At 42.1% G+C, this 22,813-nt stretch overlaps 1 protein-coding gene across 3 annotated transcripts in view; it reads left to right on the forward strand.

Annotated features, from left to right (window-relative positions):
• Positions 1 to 22,813, forward strand: part of PTEN (phosphatase and tensin homolog) — a 91,951-nt gene that overhangs the window by 43,247 nt on the left and 25,891 nt on the right. The window contains exons 3-5 of one of the 3 annotated variants that reach the window (XM_007071581.4): positions 1,003 to 1,047; positions 10,194 to 10,237; positions 14,718 to 14,956. In XM_007071581.4, the coding sequence (XP_007071643.3) occupies positions 1,003 to 1,047; positions 10,194 to 10,237; positions 14,718 to 14,956 (328 nt within the window). The remainder of the gene's footprint in view (positions 1 to 1,002; positions 1,048 to 10,193; positions 10,238 to 14,717; positions 14,957 to 22,813) is intronic. The other 2 variants (XM_043550735.1, XM_037903542.2) reach the window with 2 other exon arrangements.

A 22,813-nucleotide genomic window follows, 5' to 3' on the forward strand; every position in this document is an offset into this window, starting at 1 on the left:
AAAAAAAAAAAAAAGGCAAATTTAACTACATCACAAGTAGGAAGTCTGCTAAACAACCGATGGGGCCACTGGATGACTGAGATGCTAAAGGAGCACTTAAGGAAGATTAGGCCATTGCGGAGACACTAAATGAATCCTTTGCATCGGTCTTCATGGCTGAGTGTGTGAGGGACGTTCCCAAACCTGAGCCATTATTTAGGTGATCAGTCTGAGGAACTGTCCCAGATTGAGGTGTCATTAGAGGAGGTTTTGGAACAAATTGATAAACTAAACACTAATAAATCACCAAAAACAGATGGTATTCTAAAGTGTCCCTACCCTCTGTTTGCCAGAATCTGGGAATGGACTGTGGGCTATTTATCTGTTCTGTTCACTCCCTCTGAAACACCTGGCGTTGGCCACTGTAGGAAGATAGGATACTGGGCTGGATAGAGCATTGGTCTGACCCAGTATGGCTGTTGTTGTTGTTTTCTTATGATATTTGATTGGCCTATGAGTACAGGTGCATCAGTAAACTTTGCAGAGACGCTCATAAGATAAAATGTTTCTGGTAAACATTCTGTGTTTATGATTACATTTGAAGTAATTATTATAGCAATTATTTTTATTGAATTAGTTAACTAGACATCCTTTTGGTAAACAATTTCAAACTAAAGCGCAGTAATAAAAGTTTTAAAAAGATTCTGTATTGTTGACAAGTGGAGCATGAATATTAAAAGTACATTTTGTAATTAACTATATGGGCCTAAAACCTGCTGCCTTCACTTATACAAGTAGTCCTGTTGATGCTAGGGAGGCTACTTGTATGAGCGAGGCATGCAGGATTGGGTCCCATCACTGTGTGTTGAGATACTGTGGGGGAGTAGCCTGCATTTCAGATTCAAAACTGCTTAGTTTGAAATTAATATGAAAACATTTTGTCATCTTGTAAATATTATTAAAATATCTTTGAAACAGTAGTAGCCAAAATACATGTATGTAAATTGCCTTTTCTCTTTTAAGGTTTTTGGATTCAAAACATAAAAACCATTACAAGATATACAATCTGTAAGTATGCTTTTATATCTATGCCTTTCAAAACAATGTTGTAAACATAGCTCATGAGTGAAAATGGTTTCTCTTTATGCTTGGACAGAACTGAACATATTGTTTTACAGATTTCTTAAAACAATTATTTCAAGACAACTAATTGAGAGCACTGTTACTTCATTTTAGTAAAGTGTAATGAAGATATTAAACGGCATGCTGGTATGGGCTCTTGTTACTTGATCTACTCTAAATTGCATGGTGTACAGCCCATTTTAGATCCTTTAACCATGTGGTAAATTCAGAAGTAATTCACATCATGGTTTCTGGTAATACATTAATGGCATCTTCAGTGATGGAACTGCAAAATAGATATTTTCTGTTATTCTGAATCTCTATTTCAATAGCACTGTATCAGTAGTATACACTGTATTTAAACAGCTCTATTTTGCATCTACATGAACTCTTCGCTATCCCCATGTGCAATTTTGAATAAGTTATTGCAACTGTTGGTGGAGTTGAGCTTGCCTTAGCTTTATAGGTATAATGCTTGCTTCTGTGGATTGAGTAGTTATACATACGTTTATTATCAAAATATTTTGTAGGATTTTGTTAATTATCTCCTTTGTCTTCATTTTCCTTTTGTTTTAAACGTGATCCTGAGCTGCTTTCTGCATTCTGAAATGTACAGTAATGTTATGTCGATTTCAGCTGAAGTTTGTGAATATACATGTTTCAAAAATGCAGTGCAGGAAAAAATACAGCTTAATAGGAGTTACCTTGGAGGTTGGTTGGTCTATTTTGAGCCTCTCAAAGCTTTATTTTGCTTAATTCTGTATATTTTTTTCTTCCTTTTTGTTATAGAAAAATCAACAGTAAATAATTAAAAATAGTGTAAATGTGCCTCAGATATAGTAAAAACAGGTGCCTGATGGATTATCTTTACATAGTTGATAGTAGTTTTAAGACTCTAGATACACGTAACACCATTAAAATGAATGCGAAATGGAATGCTTTTTTAAAAGTTGCTATAAGGTTGCTCTTAAAAGATGGGAGGAGGGAAATGTATTGATGTTAACCAAACTGCATATTAAAATAATACAACTTTGACAATTTTGAAAGCAGTTGATCATACAGTCCAGTAATGAGATTTTCTTGTGCCTGTAAATTGTTCAGAAGGCAACCTAATCGGAATATAACCTTCCACTGAAAGACGTGCCAGCTCTATTCACAGCTAAAAGTGACAGTATTTCTAAAAGCACTTGATAAGTCATTTGAATATACTCTTCCTGCCTTAAAGAGCTAACTATGTATTTATTGGGTGTCTGTCACCATTTCACTCCTTCTGCAGTTCAGCCTGGTCACCCAAAGCTAGAGGGCTTTAGTGAATGTTCTGATATTTTTAAATTATAATTATCAAGGGGAGGGCTTATCATAGTCATCAGGTTGCATTTCAAGTTTTTTTTATCTAGTTATTTTAAAATGGTAATTTGCTGAATAGCTCTTAAACCGGAATTAGAGCCCTTCGCAGATACGAAAAGGTATCCACATCCGATCCACGAGCCGCAGATATCCACGGATTTGCAGGGCTCTAAACAGCTCTTCAGGTCGCTGTGCAGCAGTGACGCAGGGCTGTGTCAAGCCCCCGACCACACGCCTACCTTCCAGCTCCACTTCTCCCTAGAGACCTGCTGCCCCCTCTGCCTCTGCTGTGCTTCCTTCCCTGCTCCAGCCAGGGAGGCTACAATTCTGGGTCCTTCTATGCAGCGCCACCCTCCCCCTGGGGGGCTCGGACACCCCAACGCAGTTACGACAGCTCTAATGCACGCAGCCATTGTCGTTTAAAGAACATCTATCTGTTTAAAGAACCCCACCTTCAAAATGACACTTAACTCACTACTTTCTGGGAGCTGTAGTTTACCTCCTCTTTCCGAGCAAGCTGGGGACTACAACTCCCAGATTGTCCAACACACTGTTGCGTGATTCAGAGAGCTGAGCTGGAGCCTGCAGGCTGGGTGACAGCCGCTATGTTTAGGTGAGTGTGTGCTGCAGAGCCCTGTGCGGCTACAAAATTTATATCTACATCCGTGCTGAAATCCGTAAAAATGGTCTGTGGATATTCACATCCATGGATACACAGTGGATATCTGCAGGTTTCTAACCAGAATGGTCAAGATTGAGTGAAGGATTTTTTTATCCTTCCATCCCTTCTGCCCCCCAAATCCTATTTGTAGGAGCCAATTTTTTTTCTGGAAAAATGTGAAATAGAATAACTTCTTCCTGCTTCTTAGGACTGTCAGTTTTAGTGAAATGTGGCTTTGATATTATTCACAAGATCAGGGAGTGCTGAATTGCTCAGTACTGAGTGTGTCATTTGAAACTGGCACAAATAGTGACAGGTTAAAAACAGGTGAGTAAAAACACTAAATGTGTTATAATTTCTAAATCAGGTCAGCATATAATAATTTGTAAGGAAGAGGTGAGGAAAAACTTTAAATATGTAGATTAAAATAAAGTTGGAGGCACAGAGCTTGTGGATGGTAAAGAGGAGTAAAGGATTACTCTTCAAAAACTTTGGGGTTAAAAATGAGGAGGATGTGATAAGAGCCATTGTATTCAGGGCACAAGAGCCTTTGAGATATGTATATTGCCAATACACCATTCCAGATTTTCTAATATTATCTATTGTATTTATGAACCAAATTTGTAAATGTGTCAGAGGCTTTTGTTCAACTTCATGGCAAGTTTTTGAAGTTGAAATGTAAATCTTTCAGTTATATGAGTACAAAAAAAAGTCTTGTTTTTGTGTCCTTACAAGACATATATTTCACTTGTTCCCTGCTTGGTTAACTCGAGACTGATGCAGGTGACTTAATAATGTCTCAGAATCACCAAATTTGCTCTTTGGATGAGGCTTTCATGTGAAAAATGTGCCTAAAGAGTTTTGGTTTTTTTCAAGAAGTGGATTGATTGGGAACAGGTTCAGAATAAAATGACTCTACAGCCATGGTAAACCTAGTTTGTAAATGCCACTCATTTGTGTAGAGAATCCAGGAAATATCTTAATTCTTATGTGGGCAAAATCTGTACAAACACTTACACTAGGTAATCATAAATTTAACTAGGATTATAAAGGGGGTAATTCAGCACAGTATTTGGCCCAAGATAGGAAAAGGATCAAATGCTAGCTTTAGGGCACCATTGAGGAGCAGCACGTTAGTTATGGCATCTATGTATGATATCAGTCCCCAAGACATTCCTTCCCATTGTAGTTACTAACTTTTAATTTAAAAATGAGCAAAGTTGTTGACATTACTAATTTTCTTACATGAATATTGGGGAAAAAAATGAGCTGGGGTCCTGTGGAAAAAATTTGATCATGTAATTAGCCTGTCATAACAATAGTATATCTGAACTTTGAGCGCTTGACTTTTCAACCTCAAAGTTGTTTTAATGTAGTTTGTTTGAAATCTCAAATAGTATCTACATTAGACAGTTGCGTCAATTTAACTTATAGTTTCTAAATCATTTTAGTTAAATTGGTGTTCAAACTGTGCAGATAAAGCCTATTGTAACAATTTGGCATTTCAATTACTAGAAAATATTTGTAAATGTAACTGTTTCCTTCATTTTTATTTTCTTTCCTGTCCTTTACTCTTTCTTGTATCAGACATCTTAAACCACTTGCTCTCAGTTCCAGTATTCTTATTTAACCCATGTTTTCAGTTTTATCCTCTATTTTCATACACCCAAAATTGTAATCTTTTTATTCCCAATCTCTCCTTTGTTCCCAGTCCTCTTTAGTATACCTCTTTTGTACTTGTACACAACTTCTTGCAGTTGTCGTCTTTGAGTAATTAGTTGTGAGGCTGTTCCTTTGTGTGCTCTCTTACTTCTATGCAAAGTTCCTCAACATGGGGAAGGCGGAGGTTTAGTTGCCTCTGGCATGAAGTCACATGCTGAAAACAGGCTGTTGCCTTCTCTTTGGCTTTGAGACCTGTCAGTCAAGTTGATGGATAATCTCTCATGTTTGTATGACAGCCAGGAAGGTGCAGATTGGTCGCATGTTAAATCATAGCCATTTTCAAGCTTAGTGGCTCTTCAAAATTTTGAAGCCACTGAAGCTGCTAGGGATTCCTGATGGCAGGATTGGCTACAAAAACACAGCTGTAGCTTGGATGAATTAAAAATAAATAAATAAATTGAAGTCTCAGAGGCTCGTTTACTGTCTTACATTTGATTAGTTCTAATTGGATTTTTAAATAGAAACGTAAAATTCTAAATGAGGAAAGAATAGGTAAGATTTACTACTTTGAGTGTCAGTGTGCCTCCTGTGTGAGATTGAAATCTTGCATAGCAGTGTCTGAGACTGTCTGCCTGGTGCAGCAGGCAGACACTTTTTGTACTCCTGTGCAACTGCATAAAAGATGGAGCAGCCGTGGCCCTCCCACCATTCCCTCTTATCAAGTATGACTGCGAGATGGAATCTAGCGACTGTCCAACCCACTACTCTGAGAGCTTCAAAACTTGTGCTTTTAACAACAAACTGTGAAGAACTTTTGTCGTCTCCACTTCTTCAAATTAGATGTTTCCTTAAAACAACAAAAAAAACCATGCTGGCAATTTCTCAGTATATCTTCCCCCGCCCTCCTGAGCAAGATGTAGATGGCATTAAGCTGGCCAACCTCAACATGACTAGTAACCTCAGAGAATGCTTCACTGGCCATGTTTGGTACCATCATTGCATGTGTACTGGAGCAGATCCCCCTCCCACACGTTGAAGAAGAGAAGATCTCACTCTACAGTGGCATCATTAGCCAGGCCACTCACTCATGTCAGACTTTGATCTCCAGGAGCATGCGACAGTGGAGGTACAGCAGCCACCTCAATCTGTACCTAAGGGAACCATCATCACCACTAGTTGGGGTCAGTGGAGTTCAAGGCTTCCTGTCCTGGATTACAGAGACCCTGGATACTGAAATCACAGTAATCCAGTAGAAGTCCCAAAAGCTATTTGAAATACTAAGCTTTACAACCATTGCTAGGAACACCCTCCCAATCAATGAGGGCATACTTGAGCTGTCAAAGGTACTATGGCAGACCCTGACAGCTTTGCCCTATACATGTATATGAGTGGAAAGGAGATACTGGGTGATTTCAGAAGGCTTTGAACACTTCTAAACTCTGGGGTCTCTGGTGGTATCAGCAGTACAAGAAAAGTTTAGGCCCACAAAAGGCATGTAAAAGAAAAGGACTTTAAAAAAACAGAAAACAAAACAAACCCCAAAAAACCCCTCCAAAACCAAAAACCTGTACCTCTTCAGACACAACATGTATTCTTCCACCTCATTGCAGCTCTGCATTGTGAACTACCAAGCCCTGTTCGCAAAATGTAACTTCCTTAGCTGGGAAAGATAAATTATTTCTGTCTGAAATTCTCCAGGAGAAAGGGGTGGAACTGAAATGGATTATAAAAGGGCTAGGTGGTGGTCAGAACAGCATTGCAAATGACCATGGATGCGTCCAAATATGGTTTGAGATCAGTCACCATGGCTGTCACCATGAAGAAAACCTTATGATTGCTAGTATCAGTCATTCTAAAATGGCTGCTAGCATTCAGGCTTCCCGAAAGAGGTGCAAGCCACCAGAGAGGGACTTGCCTTTTGAAGGGGGCGGCGGGGAGCTCTTTTAGGCGCAGAACAGACAAAGCACTCCATTTACTGAAGGACTCCTGGGCCACATTAAGATTCGTAGGGATCTATACGCTAGCTTCTGTCAAAAACAATACAAATAGTAAGCTCAGCAAGAGGCACCTTCCTTCTCCTAGAGCAGACAACCTAACTATCTGCCAAGTAAAAGACCATTATACTAGAGGAGATGCCCGTTGTAGTCCTTAGGTTTAGTTCTAGTATAGCGGGCAAATCGGTATTGTTCATCACCAACAGCTACCCTGTTCATTTCCACACCGTATTCCCTACCTGTCCCCTTCCCTGTTCCTCAAGAGACTTTTCATGAGAGCCTATTCAAAAAAAAGAAAAGAAAAAAAAAGTTGGCCTTTTTGCTTCATCTCGGAGCAGAGCAGGAGATACCTCAGAAGTAGAGGAAGAGACTCACTTTTGGTACTTCCTTATCCTGAAGAGGAAAGGGATCCTATCCTAGACCTGAGGAGACTGAACAGATATATATGCCGCCTCAGATTCAGGATGGTAACCCTTGCCTCCATCATCTCATCTTTTCAGACTCAAGACTGAATCTGGCTGTCCTCACAAGACATGTACTTCCACATAGCTATCAACCTGGCCCACAGGAAGTCCTTGAGGTTCACAGTGGGGCCAAATCACTACCAGTACAAGGTACTGCAATTCAGACTCTACATGGGATCGAGAATCTCCACAGAATACCTAGTGGATGTTGGTGAAGACAGGATCTGAGAAGACAAGATCCACATTTACCCTTACACTTGGTTGATCAGAAGCAGATCCCAGCAGGAGACAGCAACAAGCCTAGAATATATACATGCACATGCTTTCTCTCCCCCTTTTTGCGTGACTTAGATCTCATGGTGAGCTTTGAAAAAACTCTCATCCCATCACAGATTATAGAGTTTGTAGGAGCTATGATCTGTTCCAAGCCAGAGAGAGCATATCTGCACAAAGACAAGTACCTGTTTTTGTGAGGGCTGCTACCAAGATAAAATAAAACCAGCCTGTGACCTACAGGCTTGCCTTGGGGTATTGGACCACTTGTTGGCCTGTGCATACATGACAGTGCTTGTCAGATTTCACCTGTGGCCCTTATAATTCTGGCTCAGATCAGTCTACTCTCTGCCAAAACACCAGAAGGTCTGAGTACCACCTCATGTTCTTGCAGAACTTGGATGTTAGAACCCAAGAACATGTAGGGGCATAGTACTGTTCTCTAGCTCCCTCCCTCACTAGAACACTAATCATGGGTATTTCAGCGACAGCTTGGGGAACCCAGCGGGACCACCTGCAAGTACAATGGCGTTGGTCCCCATGAGACCTGAGACTTAACTCAGAGCCATCATATTAGGTAGGAATGACAGAGAGGCTGTCCTTCAAAATTCCAGTGCAGCTCCTGACCGACTGTGCCTCAGCAATGCACTATATGAACAAGCCATGAATTGCCAACTCATCACCCTTCTGTAAGTCATCAAACTTTGGATATAGAGCCATCAATACAAGATCACCCTGATGGCTCTCCACAACTAAAGTGTCCACAACAGTCTGGTGGATTTCTTGAGTAAACAGTCAGGTAACAATCGTAAGTGGTCACTGAAGAGGTCCATCATAGAACAGTTACTTCGTTGTTGGGGGAGAGAACTGTTTGCCACCAAGGACAACACCAAGTGTCAGAACTTTTGTTCCAGAGGATCCGTGAGCTTGGGGTCTTTACCAGACACCTTCATTCTGCAGTGGAATTGAGGTGTGCCTTTTCTTTGGTTCTCCTGGTCCCCCACGGTGATATCTGAAATCAAATGAGAGAACTATCATCATCTGCGTAGTTCCCTACTGGCGAGGGTAGTTTTGGCTGACAGACGTGCTACAGATGTCTGTTTAGTCACTTGCTCAGTTCCCAGACTGCCTGGACTTGATATTGCAGTGCCACAGTCATATACTTCAGACCTGAAGTTACTACATCTGACATACTGGATGTTGGCTGGCTAAGTACCATGGATAGCAAGTTCAGGGTATCCTTCTACAAAGCAGGATGACCTCTACCAGAAACACTTACTTGTCTTAAGGTTTTTGATGTGTGGCCCAACATAGCTTTCACCCTGCAGGCTATGCCATCAAAGATCCTCTACCCCTTGCTGCCTACCTTTTTAAAATGCTGTGGCCTAGAGTTCAGTTCCATTAAGGTCCCCCTTGCCTCAATCTCTGCTACCCATCCACCGGTACAGTTATGCTTGGTCATCCTCTTGAGTCATGGTCATGGGCCATCTCTTTTGAACCTATCAGAATGCTCTTTCCTTCATCTCACTCTGAAGACTTCATTCCTACTTGCTGTATTCCTTTGGTTAGGAGAGCAACTCTGAGCACTTATGGCTGATTTTTCCTATATAGTCTTTCACAGAGACAAGGTGGTGTTGAAAGTTTATGCAAAGTTCATCCCCAAAGTGGCCTCCAATTCAGATGCAACTCAATTAATTTACCTTTTTTCCAAAGTCCCACTCTACACTGGAAGAGAAGTTACACACTGGATGTTTCCAGAGCATTGTTTTACTACATCGATTGTCTGTCCACTTATTTCTGTCAATAACTGGCTATTCCAAAGGCCAAGCCATTTCAGCTCAGAGAATATCTGTGTGTATCTCATATTTTTTCAGTTGGCTGGTATGTGTGTCTTTCACAGCATCAGGGCTCAGTCCACCAAAGCTCAAGTGACATTCTCCACCTGCTTCAGAAGTGTGCCAGTTTTTGAAATGTGCAAGGCAGTGACATAGAGTAACCACTGATCTTCACCAAATATTTGTGCATTGGACTTAGCCACAGGGGCAGATGCCAAGTTCAGGACAGCATGATTCAACTGATGCAGCTGGTACTCCCTATCTCACCCTCCAGAAGGAGTACTACTTACCTGTCACCTGCAGTGAGATCCACACTGACATGCTTGAACAGTTTTTCTTACCCTGCAGTTCTTCGAGATGAGGATGTCTGTATGAACCCTATAATCCATCCTCCTTCCCTGTTTTCAGTGTCTTCAGCTAACGCAAGTTTCAAAATGTGAGGGAACTGAAGGAGAGTCACAGCCGCTCTGCCCTTTATGCCCTTGTACGGGAGCAAAAGAGAACAGGGTGCATGCATGACCTTGATGAACACAGCTATTCCAAAAAGTCTGATCTTGCTCATGAAGCATATGCATACTTGAAGGGAGATTTACACTGGCTACAGTATCTCAAAGAACCACAGTTACTGTGGGGTAAGCATTATGTTTCAGCAAAATCTTTTAAGTTTGCCATATTCTGAATTTCATGGACCAAGTTTAGCTGTGGTGTTGAGCTATAAAAGTGATGTGAACGTAAGGTGTACTTTGGGGGGGGGGGGGGGAGGGGCTTTCATATGCTGATCCTTACATACCAAAGTGTGATAGAACCTTAGACTTACCTAATGTACTTATGTTGAACTTTAATCTTTTCTTTTTAGATGTGCTGAAAGACATTATGACACCGCCAAATTTAACTGCAGAGGTATGTTTGTGCTGCCTAGGGTCTAGGCTATTAGCTTTTTTCCCCCCTCCAATTTCTCCTTTTGTTTTTCTGAACTAAGGAACAAAGTAAAACTGTCAAATATTAATATAGTGTTTGGGGGAAGAGAGAAGAATGGTATTAACTTAAGATTCCTTCATGAAGTTTCAGAGTAACAGCCGTGTTAGTCTGTATTTGCAAAAAGCAAAGGAGTACTTGTGGCACCTTAGAGACTAATCAATTTATTTGAGCATAAGCTTTCGTGAGCTACAGCTCTGCATCCGATGAAGTGAGCTGTAGCTCACGAAAGTTTATGCTCAAATAAATTGGTTGTCGCTAAGGTGCCACAAGTACTCCTTTTCTTCATGAGAAGCTTACTGTGGTGCTTGACACTGTGTAGAAAGTATATTCTTAGCAATTATCTATGAAGGGCTAATGACATAAATAGTTGAAATTTCAGTGTGTACGCCTGAGATTATGACTCAAAGCTGATTTTAAGACAAACTATGAAGTATTCCATTTAATTTGATCAACACTTAATTTACAAAAAATGGGGACTTTTATGGAAATTGGGAGAAAGGTCCTTTCTTATATACAAGAGTCCATAGAATGAAAATGGAAAATACTAGGTTAAGCCATGCTTATTGGTCAGAAGGTACATAACTGCAGTAAATAACCCGTGGCACCAAGTCACAGAGCCCAGGTCAGCTGACTTGGGTTTGCAGGGCTTGGGCTGCTAGGCTAAAAATTGCAGTGTAAACATTCCTGCTTGGGCTGGAGCCTGGGCTCTGAGACCCTCCTCCCCGCCCGCCACCAATGGGGTTTGAGTCTGGGCTCTAGCCTGAGCCCGAAAGTCTATGCAGCAATTCTTAACCCTGCAACCTGAGCCTTATCAGTCCGAGTCAGCTGACTCGGGCCAGCCACAGCCATGCCATGAGTCTTTTATTGCAGTGTAGATGTATCCACAGGCAGATTTGCTAGAAAGTTGTGGAATCAAGGCTTCCCCTGCATAAGGAATTGAAACTACATCACACTTCAGTATTCTGCCTTTGTTTAAATGGGGCTGCTCAGTGTCACTCTGACTTGGAGCTTTTCCAGTTATTGAGGAGATGTTTTGGGTGCTACTGAGAATTCTGCCTCTTGACCTGGAGTTAGTCTTTTGGCAGGACATCTGCTGAAAGTAAATTAATGTTGCTGCTTCACGTCCGCACTTTTCTCCAGTGGTGGCTTTAGATTCCTGCATGGTAGTACTGGCAGAGGAATGTCTCTGGACACAGTGCATTAGTAGTTCACTTTCATACCATGATTCAGAATGGGTGGGTAGATAAACAGAGGCTCTTCAGTATGGATGATCTAAGAGTGTCCGAAGGAGCTTGCTTTGCTTCAGATGGAGCTCTAAAGGGAAGCACCTCCAGCATGTTATCTAACAAACTGGATTTTAGCATTAATGGGCCATGCTACAGCTGTAATCCTTGGGACTCCAGTCTAAATTCACTAGGATCTCCAGTGCCCTTTTTCTTATCTAGTCAGTGGTATAGTCTCCTTCAGTATTTGTTCAAAATTTTCCAAGGTGTGGGGTGTGTGCCCCAACTGAGGAGCATGGACAGAACTCTCAATCATTTTCCTGAGTCTGTTTAAATGTTTCTAGTAGAAGCTAAATCTCTAGCTGTTATGGTTGCAAAGGAAACCTTCAAAACACAATCAGAGGTTAACTGATTCTACAGTATCTGCCAGGGTTTACAGAGAGGCAGAAAACAATAGACTAGAGGTTTAAACTGCCCCATTCATTTCAATGGGTGTTAACTCAGACGTCAGTTATGATGCTTTAAATATCATTCTTAACTATTTCACTGTTTGTCAAAGCATGTATGTAAAGAGAGGAAGCATCCTATTAAGATCAATTCCAGGACTTCCAAGAGTAGGAGGGAGAGACGCATGAATGAAGTTGTGTGGGTCTTTAACAACACATGACCAGATGTCATGATTGCTTTCTTTTTTATTTTTCATTATGAAGAAGGAGCTTAGATTTCAGAAATCACTGATATACTGAAATCCTTTTATTCTAGAATATGACGAAGTGTTCTTAACACAGTTAAATATGTATGTATCATCCCAATTGCTCTATTCTGCCTTAGCTGAGGTTGCTAAGAGTTGCATTACTTTCTGTATTTTTGTCTTTTTCCTTTCATCACAAAAACAATAATCCACCTTTGATATCTGAGAAAGTGACTCTTAAACTCCCCTTCTTCTATACACCTTGCCTGCCCCGAGGAGAACAGGAAGGTTTAGTAATTAAGGCACTCAGAAATGAGAAGTGATTTTGGGTGCCCAACATGAAGCATCTCTAAGATGTCTGATATTCAGAGGGTGGGTTGTCAGCCAAATCACATATCTTCCTTGTGGGGCAAACTAAGTCCAAAACAAAATGAAAAACTATCCAGAACAAGACCATGACCCTCTGTGGACCATAGCCCTTTGCCTAGGGTTTGTGTAACCTTTAAGCCTTTCCTCTCAGGATTCTCTCCCCTTATTTCAGGGATCAAGCTGTCTTTCACCTGTCTTATGCCTCAGCTTCTCTCAGTTCACGCCAGTGTGTTGGGATTTTCCCACAATCTTTAGGTAGGTGGTGTAGAGGAGCCTGGGTCCTCTCAACTACTTCAGGATCTAGCCCTTGCCCTGGGTCCCTGAACTGGGAATCACCTGGCCATCCCAAACTCTAGACTGTCTTGCTCCACTTTTCCTAGGGCCATTTTATACATTTGCCTAACTCACTTAAGTGTTCTGTGGAATCTTCAGCTGAGCCCTTCCTAGGCCCATGGTTCCTTCTCGACAAGGAACCATGCCAGCCTTGACTCAGATCTAGTCCCTTTCCACAACAAGCCTCTTTTCTTTTGGAACTTTCTTCCAGGACTTCCTCTGTGACTTTCTCTCTGGAGGGAACCTTGGCTGGTTCTCATCTAAAATGGAATCTACCTCCAAATTTTGGTGGCAATATTCTGAGAGATATCTCAGAATATTGTCTCCCTTATCAGTGCCATGTTGGTAGTGGCTAAAGGACTGCTTCAGTTTCCTTCTATACAGCTGTCTAAAGGGTCTAAGACTGTAATCTTCACCTGGAGGTGGCCATTTTAGGAATACTCACTCTTCCATGTGAAAGGAACCATGGTGGTGCATTTTTATATTGGAGTAGTTTGCAAGACTATCACTCATTTTTGCTGCCTTGATGGAATCTGAATGTAGTTGTGAAGTGTCATGGATCCTCCTTTTAAAGCCATGTCAAACTTCGTTCATTTTTGTCAGTTGTTTGGCGTTTTTTTGCTCTTCCAGAGGACCAAGTGAATGGCCTGCGCTGGGAGCCTATAAGCCGTCCTTGCAGTTTTTTCCAGACAAAATGGTACTCTGCACTGCACCAGAATTTTCTGCTAAATTAATCTCATGATTCAACCATAATAGTCATCTCTCTTCTGCTCTCATGACCTAAACTGTCTCTTCCAAAGGAATTTACGTAACCTGAATGTATGGCAAGCCAGTAAAAAGGACTTTCCCAAAATTGGATGCTTTATTCATTCTTTGTTGGCCAAAAACTAGAGAGAGCGCTTCCAAGGTGACAGTTTCTGACTAGATCTGAGTGGCGATTTGTGCAGGAGCCTGTCTGTCCTCAAAGTCAGTGAGGGAACCTGTTGGGCAGAGAAAATACAGCTTTGTGTGACTAAATATACTGAGCAGCAATATGGGTATTATCTATTTTTTGCTTGACACTGTAAGATAGGTGTGTTTTATTTTTTGGATGCTGCAGTCTCCTGGTTATCACTTATTTCTCTTCTGTTTTCAGAGTCGTCCCCATCTCTTCCCAATTCTAAGTAGTTGCCATCTGTTATCTGATAGATTGATGTATATGAGTAAAGAAGAAAAATTGTTATTTTTTTAACAGTAAAACCCAGACATTTCAAAGGCCTGGGTGTGTGGTTTTTTTGTTTTTTTTTGTTTACAATTAGCAGTTATGGTCACGTATTACACATATTTTAGAGTCTCTTGGACCTAATTACGTGAACATGACCGGTTCAGTTCCTGGGTGAATTGTAATATCTTCAAATGAGGCAATTCTGCTGATCAGTGGGCATGGCTTAACCCTATATTCTTGTAACAATAGGTTCTGGTATAAGATCACTTCTGGAATGATGGATTGTTATAAGACAGATTGTCAGATATGAGCAAAATTGCTCTATTGAGTAAGACATTGTATGAAGAATTGGTAATTTGCTGGAATTTGAGGGGCCAAGCTATTGGCATGTGCTCCACATCTTGTATACCACCTTTCTGGAATTGATCATTACAGTACTTGTCAGACCACTTAACCTATTCAGTTACTTCTTTAGACTGTTAATTACATGATATGCATTTTGTAAAGTTAACCTCTCTGATTAAACTAGTTAAAATGCATTAAATTTGAGACTTCATTGTAAATTTTATCTTCCTATCACAGTTGCACAGTATCCTTTTGAAGACCATAACCCACCACAGCTAGAGCTTATCAAACCTTTTTGTGAAGATCTTGACCAATGGCTGAGTGAAGATGACAATCATGTTGCAGCAATCCACTGTAAAGCTGGAAAGGGACGAACTGGTGTAATGATTTGTGCATATTTGTTACATCGAGGCAAGTTTTTAAAGGCTCAAGAAGCTCTAGATTTTTATGGGGAAGTAAGGACCAGAGACAAGAAGGTGAGTTATTGTACTGTGCTTTTTTCCACCCTATCACCCATTCCTTGGTACTTTTTCTAATTAAGATAAATTTAGATGGGATAAGCTTCCAACAGAAGGTATGATTGTGTTTGACTTACTAGTTTAACTTTCAGTTTAAAGAAAACGACACATCCGTGTTTTTGATAAGATTCTATTAAAACTTCTCTTCCTTTTTTCTCTTATGTCCAAGAAGATTCTGAATATTTATGCTAGCCATAGGAATTTCAGACCCCCTCTTCAAAGGGTGTTTTGCATCATATTACATCAAGTTGGTGGTGGATGGTGAATTTTCCCATTCACCTATACGGGCAGCAGCTTCAACCAATTGAAAGATAGGACTATTTTAGTTTTGGTCCCTTTAGTGGATGAGCTGTCCAGCTCCTCTATTGCCTTTATTCTTCTGAGGCATTCTGCTACTCCTTTACTTCAGGTACTTGTAAGGCTGAAATGCGATGAGCCACTGTAATGTATCTGGATTGCTTTAACTATTCAGCAGAACTTTCTGCTTCCACTTTACTTGGCTTCTGTTCTGTAGGGATGAAACTTTCAGGGTAATAGGCAAGGCAGAAGCTGCCATCAGCATCCCTTTATAGCCTGCCTCCATTGAGAGCATCACCTTTTCAGTTCCTTTACCAGCCTCTCAGTCAGAGGAATCTGTCAATCCCTGAACTGAGAATGGTAGAAGGCTTTCAGGGCCTTTAACTCCTTGCTAGTAGACTTAGTGGCAGCCCTGCAAAGGCTGTCTGGCACAGGCAGGTCTTTGTTCACATGCTGTGGCTACAGCTTGCTGATGGTAATCTCTAGTGCCTCAGGACCTCAGAGTATTTTCTCACTTCTGCATCCTAGTCAAAATATTTTCCAGCTACATTGGGGTCTGTCTTTCAAATTCAGATCATCAGTCTCCCTCCTCTTTCCCAATTTCATCTGTAGTGTTACAGCAATTCAGACACCTACATTGGAAAGGACTGGAGTTGGTGTGTGTATGTCAGCCCCAGTCCTTTTCAGGGTAGGTCTCTTTGAATTGCTCTAGCACTGCACAAAAATTATGTCAGAGAGTTGGACTGCATTTAGGTTTTTATACATTTCTTAGCATCTAGATCTCTATACAGGTTGACGTGTTCAAAGGCTCTTGGTTGTGGAAGCATCAGTTGAGCAACTGGATAGAAAGGTGGATAGAAAGCTGGCTAGATTGTCGGGCTCAACGGGTAGTGATCAATGGCTCCATGTCTAGTTGGCAGCCGGTATCAAGTGGAGTGCCCCAGGGGTCGGTCCTGGGGCCGGTTTTGTTCAATATCTTCAGAAATGATCTGGAGGATGGTGTGGATTGCACCCTCAGCAAGTTTGCAGATGACACTAAACTGGGAGGAGTGGTAGATACGGTGCAGGTAGGGATAGGATACAGAGGGACCTAGACAAATTGGAGGATTGGGCCAAAAGAAATCTGATGAGGTTCAACAAGGACAAGTGCAGAGTCCTGCACTTAGGACGGAAGAATCCCATCCACCGCTACAGACTATGGGACCGAATGACTAGGCAGCAGTTCTGCGGAAAAGGACCTAGGGGTTACAGTGGACGAGAAGTTGGATATGAGTCAACAGTGTGCCCTTGTTGCCAAGAAGGCCGATGGCATTTTGGGATGTATAAGTAGGGGCATTGCCAGCAGATCGAGGGACGTGATCGTTCCCCTCTATTCAATATTGGTGAGGCCTCATCTGGAGTACTGTGTCCAGTTTTGGGCCCCACACTACAAGAAGGAGGTGGAAAAATTGGAAAGAGTCCAGCGGAGGGCAACAAAAATGATTAGGGGACTGGAACACATGACTTATGAGGAGAGGCTGAGGGAACTGGGGATGTTTAGTCTTCAGAAGAGAAGAATGAGGGGGGATTTGATAGCTGCTTTCAACTACCTGAAAGGGAGTTCCAAAGAGGATGGCTCTAGACTGTTCTCAGTGGTAGCAGATGACAGAACAAGGAGTAATGGTCTCAAGTTGCAGTAGGGGAGATTTAGGTTGGATATTAGGAAAACCTTTTTCACTAGGAGGGTGGTGAAACACTGGAATGCGTTACCTAGAGAGGTGGTGGAATCTCCTTCCCTAGAAGTTTTTAAGGTCAGGCTTGACAAAGCCCTGGCTGGGATGATTTAGTCGGGGATCGGTCCTGCTTTGAGCAGGGGGTTGGACTAGATGACCTCCTGAGGTCCCTTCCAACCCTGATATTCTATGATTCTAACTGAAGAGATTGTCTGCTGATATGTTAGAGGGAGCAAATTAAAACGGTCTTATGCAGATAGCCACTTTAGCCAGTCATAAGAGAGATGAGACCATTAGTCCATGTCTCCATACTGACATAGTACTGTACCGAGAAAAAAACCTAACAATTTCTATAATTACATGTGTTCTGTGCTGAATACCAGTCTTTGACAAAATTAAATAAAAATGATTAAATGAACTGAGATGAAGAGGCAGATTGATTCTTAAGCAAGATGGTTGTATTTCTCTAGAGTACCCAAGGACAGAGCAATTCTTGAACTTTTGGATGCCTTTAAAACTTTATCCTCCACTTTGAAGACTATGCCAGAATCATAGGACTGGAAGGGACCTCGAGAGGTCTTCTAGTCCAGTTCCCTGCACTCATGGCAGGACTAAGTTAGTTATCTAGACCATCCCTTACAGGTGTTTTGTCTAACGTGCTCTTAAAAATCTCCAATGTCCACAGTGTCCCTAGGCAACTTATTCCAGTGCTTAACTACTGACGGGAAGTCCCGCCCCCCCCCCCCCCCCCCAAACTGCCTTTGTTGCAATTTAAGTCCATTGCTTCTTGCCCTATCCTCCATGGTTAAGGAGAACAATTTTTCTCCCTCCTCCTTGTAACAACCTTTTCTCTATTTTAAAACTGTCATGTGCCCCATCAGTTTTCTCTTCTCCAGACTAAACAAACCCAGTTTTTTCAAATCTACCCTCATTGATCATGTTTTCTAGAGCTTTAATCATTTTTGTTGATCTTCTCTGCACTTTCTTCAATTTGTCCACATCTTTCCTGAAGTGTGGCTTGCGGAACTGGACACACTACTCTAGTTGAGGCCTAATCAGCATAGAGCGGAAGAATTACTTTTCATACCTTGCTTACAACACTCCTGCTAATACATCCCAAAATTATGCTTGCTTTTTTTCCAACAGTGTTACACTGTTGACTCATATTTAGCTTGTGATCCACTATGACCTCCAGATCCAGTAGTACTCCTTCCTAGACAGTCATTTCCCATTTTGTGTGTGTGTGCAACTGATTGTTCCTTCCTAAGTGAAGAACTTTGCGTTTGTCCTTAGTTAATTTCACGCTATTTTCTTCTGACCATTTCTTCAGTTTGTCCAGATCATTTTGAATTTTAATCTTATCCTCCAAAGCACTTGCAACACCTCCCAGCTTGGTATCTGCAAACTTTATAAGTGTACTTTCTATGCCATTATCTAAATCATTGATGAAGATATTGAACAGAACCGTACACAGAACTGATCCCTGTGGGAACCCACTTGATATGCCCTTCCAGCTTGACTGGGAAACCACTGATAACTACACTCGAACGGTTTTTCAACCAGTTGTGCATTTATCTTATAGTAGCTCGATCTAGGTTGTATTTCCTTTGTTTGTTTATTGGAATTTCATTGAGACAGTTTCAAATGCCTTACTAAAGTCAAGGTACACCACATCTACTACTTTCCCTTATCCACAAGACTTGTTACACTGTCAAAGAAAGCTTATTAGCTTGATTTAACATGATTTGTTCTTGATAAATCCATGCTGACTGTTACTTATCACCTTATCTTCTAGGTGTCTACAAATTGATTGCTCTATTTTCTTTCTGGGTACTGAAGTTAAGCAGACTGGTCTAATTCCCTGGGTTGTCCTTATTCCCCTCTTTATAGATCGGCACTATATTTGCCCTTTTCTAGTCCTCTGTAATCTCACTCTTCTTCCTTGACTTTTCGAAGATAGTCGCTACTGGCTCAGATATAGCCTCAGTCAGCTCCTTGAGTATTGTAGGATGTATTTCATCAGGCTCTGGTGTCTTGAAAACATTTAGCTTGTCTAAGTAATTTTTAACTTCTTTCCCTATTTTAGCCTCTAGTCCTACCTCATTTTCAATGGTATTCATTAAGTTAGATGTCCAATTGCTACTAAACGTTTTGGTGACAACTGAAACTAAAAAGTCATTTAGCACTTTTGCCATTTCCACATTTTCTGTTATTTCTCTTCGCCCCCTGCTCCCCCTTCATTTGAGTAATAGGCCTACCCTGTCCTTGGTCTTCCTCTTGCTTCTAATGTATTTGTAGAATGTTTTCTAGTTCCCTTTGTCTCTAGCTAGTTTAATCTCATTTTGTGCCTTGCCCTTTCTAATGTTTATGTTCATCCTTTGTAATTTGACCTAGCTTCCACTTTTTGTAGGATTCTTAAATTTTGAGTTTCAGATAATTGAAGATGTCCTGGTTCAACCTGGTGGTTTCATACTTCTTATCTTTCCTATATAGTGGGATAGTTCGCTCTTGTGCCCTTAATTATGTCTCTTTGGAAAAACTGCCAACTCTCTTGAACTGTTTTTCCCATTAGGCTTGCTTCCCATGCGATCTTACCTACGAACTCCCTGAGTTTGCTGAAGTCTACCTTATTGAAATCCATTTTCTTTATTGTGCTGTTTTCACTCCTACTATTCCTTAGAATCATGAACTCATAATTTCATGATTACTTTCACCTAAGCTGCCTTCCTTTTTCAAATTTTCAGCTAGTTCATCCCTATTAGTCAAAATCGAATCTGGAACAGCCTCTCCCCTAGTGGCTTTCTTCTCTGTCTGAATAATAAATAAGTGTCTCGGTAGTTGATGGTTATGGAGGACATTGTCCTGTGCTTTGGATGATCTTGTTAGTTTGTAAAAAGATTCATCCACCTCCTCTTTCTTGTTAGGTGGTCTGTAGTAGACCCCTACCATGACATCACCCTTGTTTTTCACTCCTCTTATCCTTACCCAGAGACTTTCAACAAGTCTGTCTCCTATTTCTCTCTCAGCCTCAGTCCAAGTGTATACATTTTTTATGTAGTAGGCAACACCACCTCCCTTTTTTCCCTGCCTGTTGTTCCTGATCTAGCTGTGCCCTTCTATACCAATATTCCAGTCATGTGTATTATCCCACCAAGTCTTTGTGATGCCAGCTGTCAGTTATATTTATTAACTAGGATTTCTAGTTCTTCAAGAGATGTCCCTGTGGGTGCTCCACTCCAGGTGTTGGTGCGCCCATGTGCCTTTGCTCAGAGATTTTTACAGCAGCATTTGCACGGGCCACACATGCGCGGTGCCTGCCTCGCGCACTGACTGTGCCTCAGTTACATGCTTGTGGCCTGGGCTCCTCTGTTCCTTCTCTACCGTCCCCGTCCTGAGACAGAGCTCAGTCTCGCTCAATTATTTCTCACTTTAGATAGTAAACTAGTTTTTTTTAGTCAGATAAGTTTCATTTCCCCCTTCTCTTAAAAAAAAAAAAAAAGTCCTTCCTGGTTTTTTTTTCTGTCTGACAGTTTATACAATGCCTGGCTTGCCATGTTTTAAGACAGGTTTCAGTGTAGCAGCTGTGTTAGTCTGTATCCGCAAAAAGAAAAGGAGGACTTGTGGCACCTTAGGCTAACAAATTTATTAGAGCATAAGCTTTCGTGAGCTACAGCTCACTTCGTCGGACGCACTATGTGCAGAGGCCATCCCTATCTCTGATGGCCATTCTCAAGGTTAACTGTTCGGGGGAGTCGCACGTTCCCCAAAAATGTGCCCACTGCAGTAAACTGAAGGCTAGGGCACAAAAGGATAGAGACCTGAGACTCAAGTTAATTCTAATGGAGAAGTGCCTCAGACCTGCCTCCGACCCAGGTCAGAAGTCTTATTTTAGACAGAGCCCTCCTAAGTCCACTAAGGACAAGAAAAGAACAAAAAACAGCTAGCTTCATCACCTCACAGAGACCAGCCAGCATCCAAACAGTCTCCAACCAGGTCTGTTTCGTCGGTGCCGACAGCTCTGCAGCTGAGCACATATGACGCTCTGGGCACCTCTGGCACTGTCTGTACCCCAGTTGCCGGTACGCACTGCTCCGGTGCCGAAGCTATGGGCTTAAAGTTGCCTGCCTCTTCTAATATGGTATCACACAGCACTGCAAAGGACTCTGTGCCTTCTCAGCTGAGCCTGCCTGTGCTGCACACAAAGATGGTTGCTGTCTTGGCACTGACACACCTACAACCTATGACTCCGAATACAGTGCTGCACCAGTCGGCACTGGCTGACCCTATGGCACCTCCATCGTATCCAGTGCTATATATTCTGGCTCCTTCAACCTCAGGACCACAATTTATTCATTCCAGCGATTTGCTAATCTCGCCAACTCCAGATTCCTCACTATTTGGCACCGATCTCTCACCGGACCGTTGACACGGCACCGACAGCTATCCCCTAATCCCTCTCACTTCCTCCACTTCGTCGTCCTCATCACTAGAAAAGTTTATTCACCATACCATTTCTCCCCACTTCACACTCCTATCTGCATGGGACCATGGAGACCAAGGTCGTCATATTCCAGGGACTTACCACCCTGTTATGGACATCTGTGGATGGGACCACCCATGCCCTTCCCCAGACAGTGGCATTATTGGAACCCATGGGGGTCCTACAGCAGATACCACAGTAGCCGGTATATCTCCTCCTGTACCCGTTCACGCTTCTGCAATGGACGGACAAGAGCAACCTGCAACAGTGCACGCAGATGAGGAGGCACCTGAAGCCACCCCAAACCCTCCTCCACCTCACCAGAAGAGACTATTATGTCCACACCCCCAACAACAGTGGATGATTTTACTCGTTTTCAAGACCTCTTCAAAAGAGTGGCTAATGAGCTCAAGATCACTCTGGAGGAGGTATTGGAGACTCAGCATGAGCTGATGGACATATTACAACCTTAGACATCCTCCAAGATCGCCCTACCTGTTAAGGGAGCCATTATGGACCCTGCCAAGAATATCTGGCAAACCACAGCCAGCAAACCCCCTACCTGCAAAAGGGCAGACTGGAAATATTATGTCGCCGCCGCCTCCTCCTGCTCAGAATTCCTTTTCACACACCCAGCACCAAATTCACTGGCGGTAGAAGCAGCCTACCAAAAGAACAAACAGCACCATTTCTGGTCCACTCCCTCTGACAAGGACAGCAAAAGAATGGACCTACTCGGCCACAAAGTTTATGCATCATCTTTGCTACAATGTAGAGCAGCAGACTATGCGGGAAACTCTTGGACTTTATTAATGACATCCTAGAGGACAAGAGAACAATGCAAAGCAGTAGTCTCTGAAGGGCAGATTATTTCCCGCATTGCATTGCAGGCTGCCTTTGATGCTGTGGACACAGCTGCTGGGTCCACCGCAACAGCCGTAGTGATGCACTGGGCTTCATGGTTTTACCTCTTCTTTCCCACGCGAGATACAAAACACCATGGAGGATCTCCCCTTCGATGGCGAGAAGGTATTTGCAGCAAAAACCAGTGAGGTGCTGCACACTGTGAAGAATTCCAGAGACACGCTGGGATCCCGAGGCATCCATACACCGGCAACTAGAAGAAGATAATACAGGTATCAGTCTTTCCAACGCCCATGACATCCGGCCTGTACACAACAACAGAGGCCATACGACCACCAGCAGCAATGCCGCCAGAGACCCAGGCATCAACGACGCCTCATAACCTCAGCACCGTCCCAACCCCCTCCATCTAAAAAGCAAATTTGAAGCCTTGGTCCAGGATATAGAAGAGCTCCCACCCAT

This window comes from Chelonia mydas, chromosome 7, assembly GCF_015237465.2.
Source record: "Chelonia mydas isolate rCheMyd1 chromosome 7, rCheMyd1.pri.v2, whole genome shotgun sequence".
Lineage (NCBI taxonomy): Eukaryota > Metazoa > Chordata > Testudines > Cheloniidae > Chelonia > Chelonia mydas.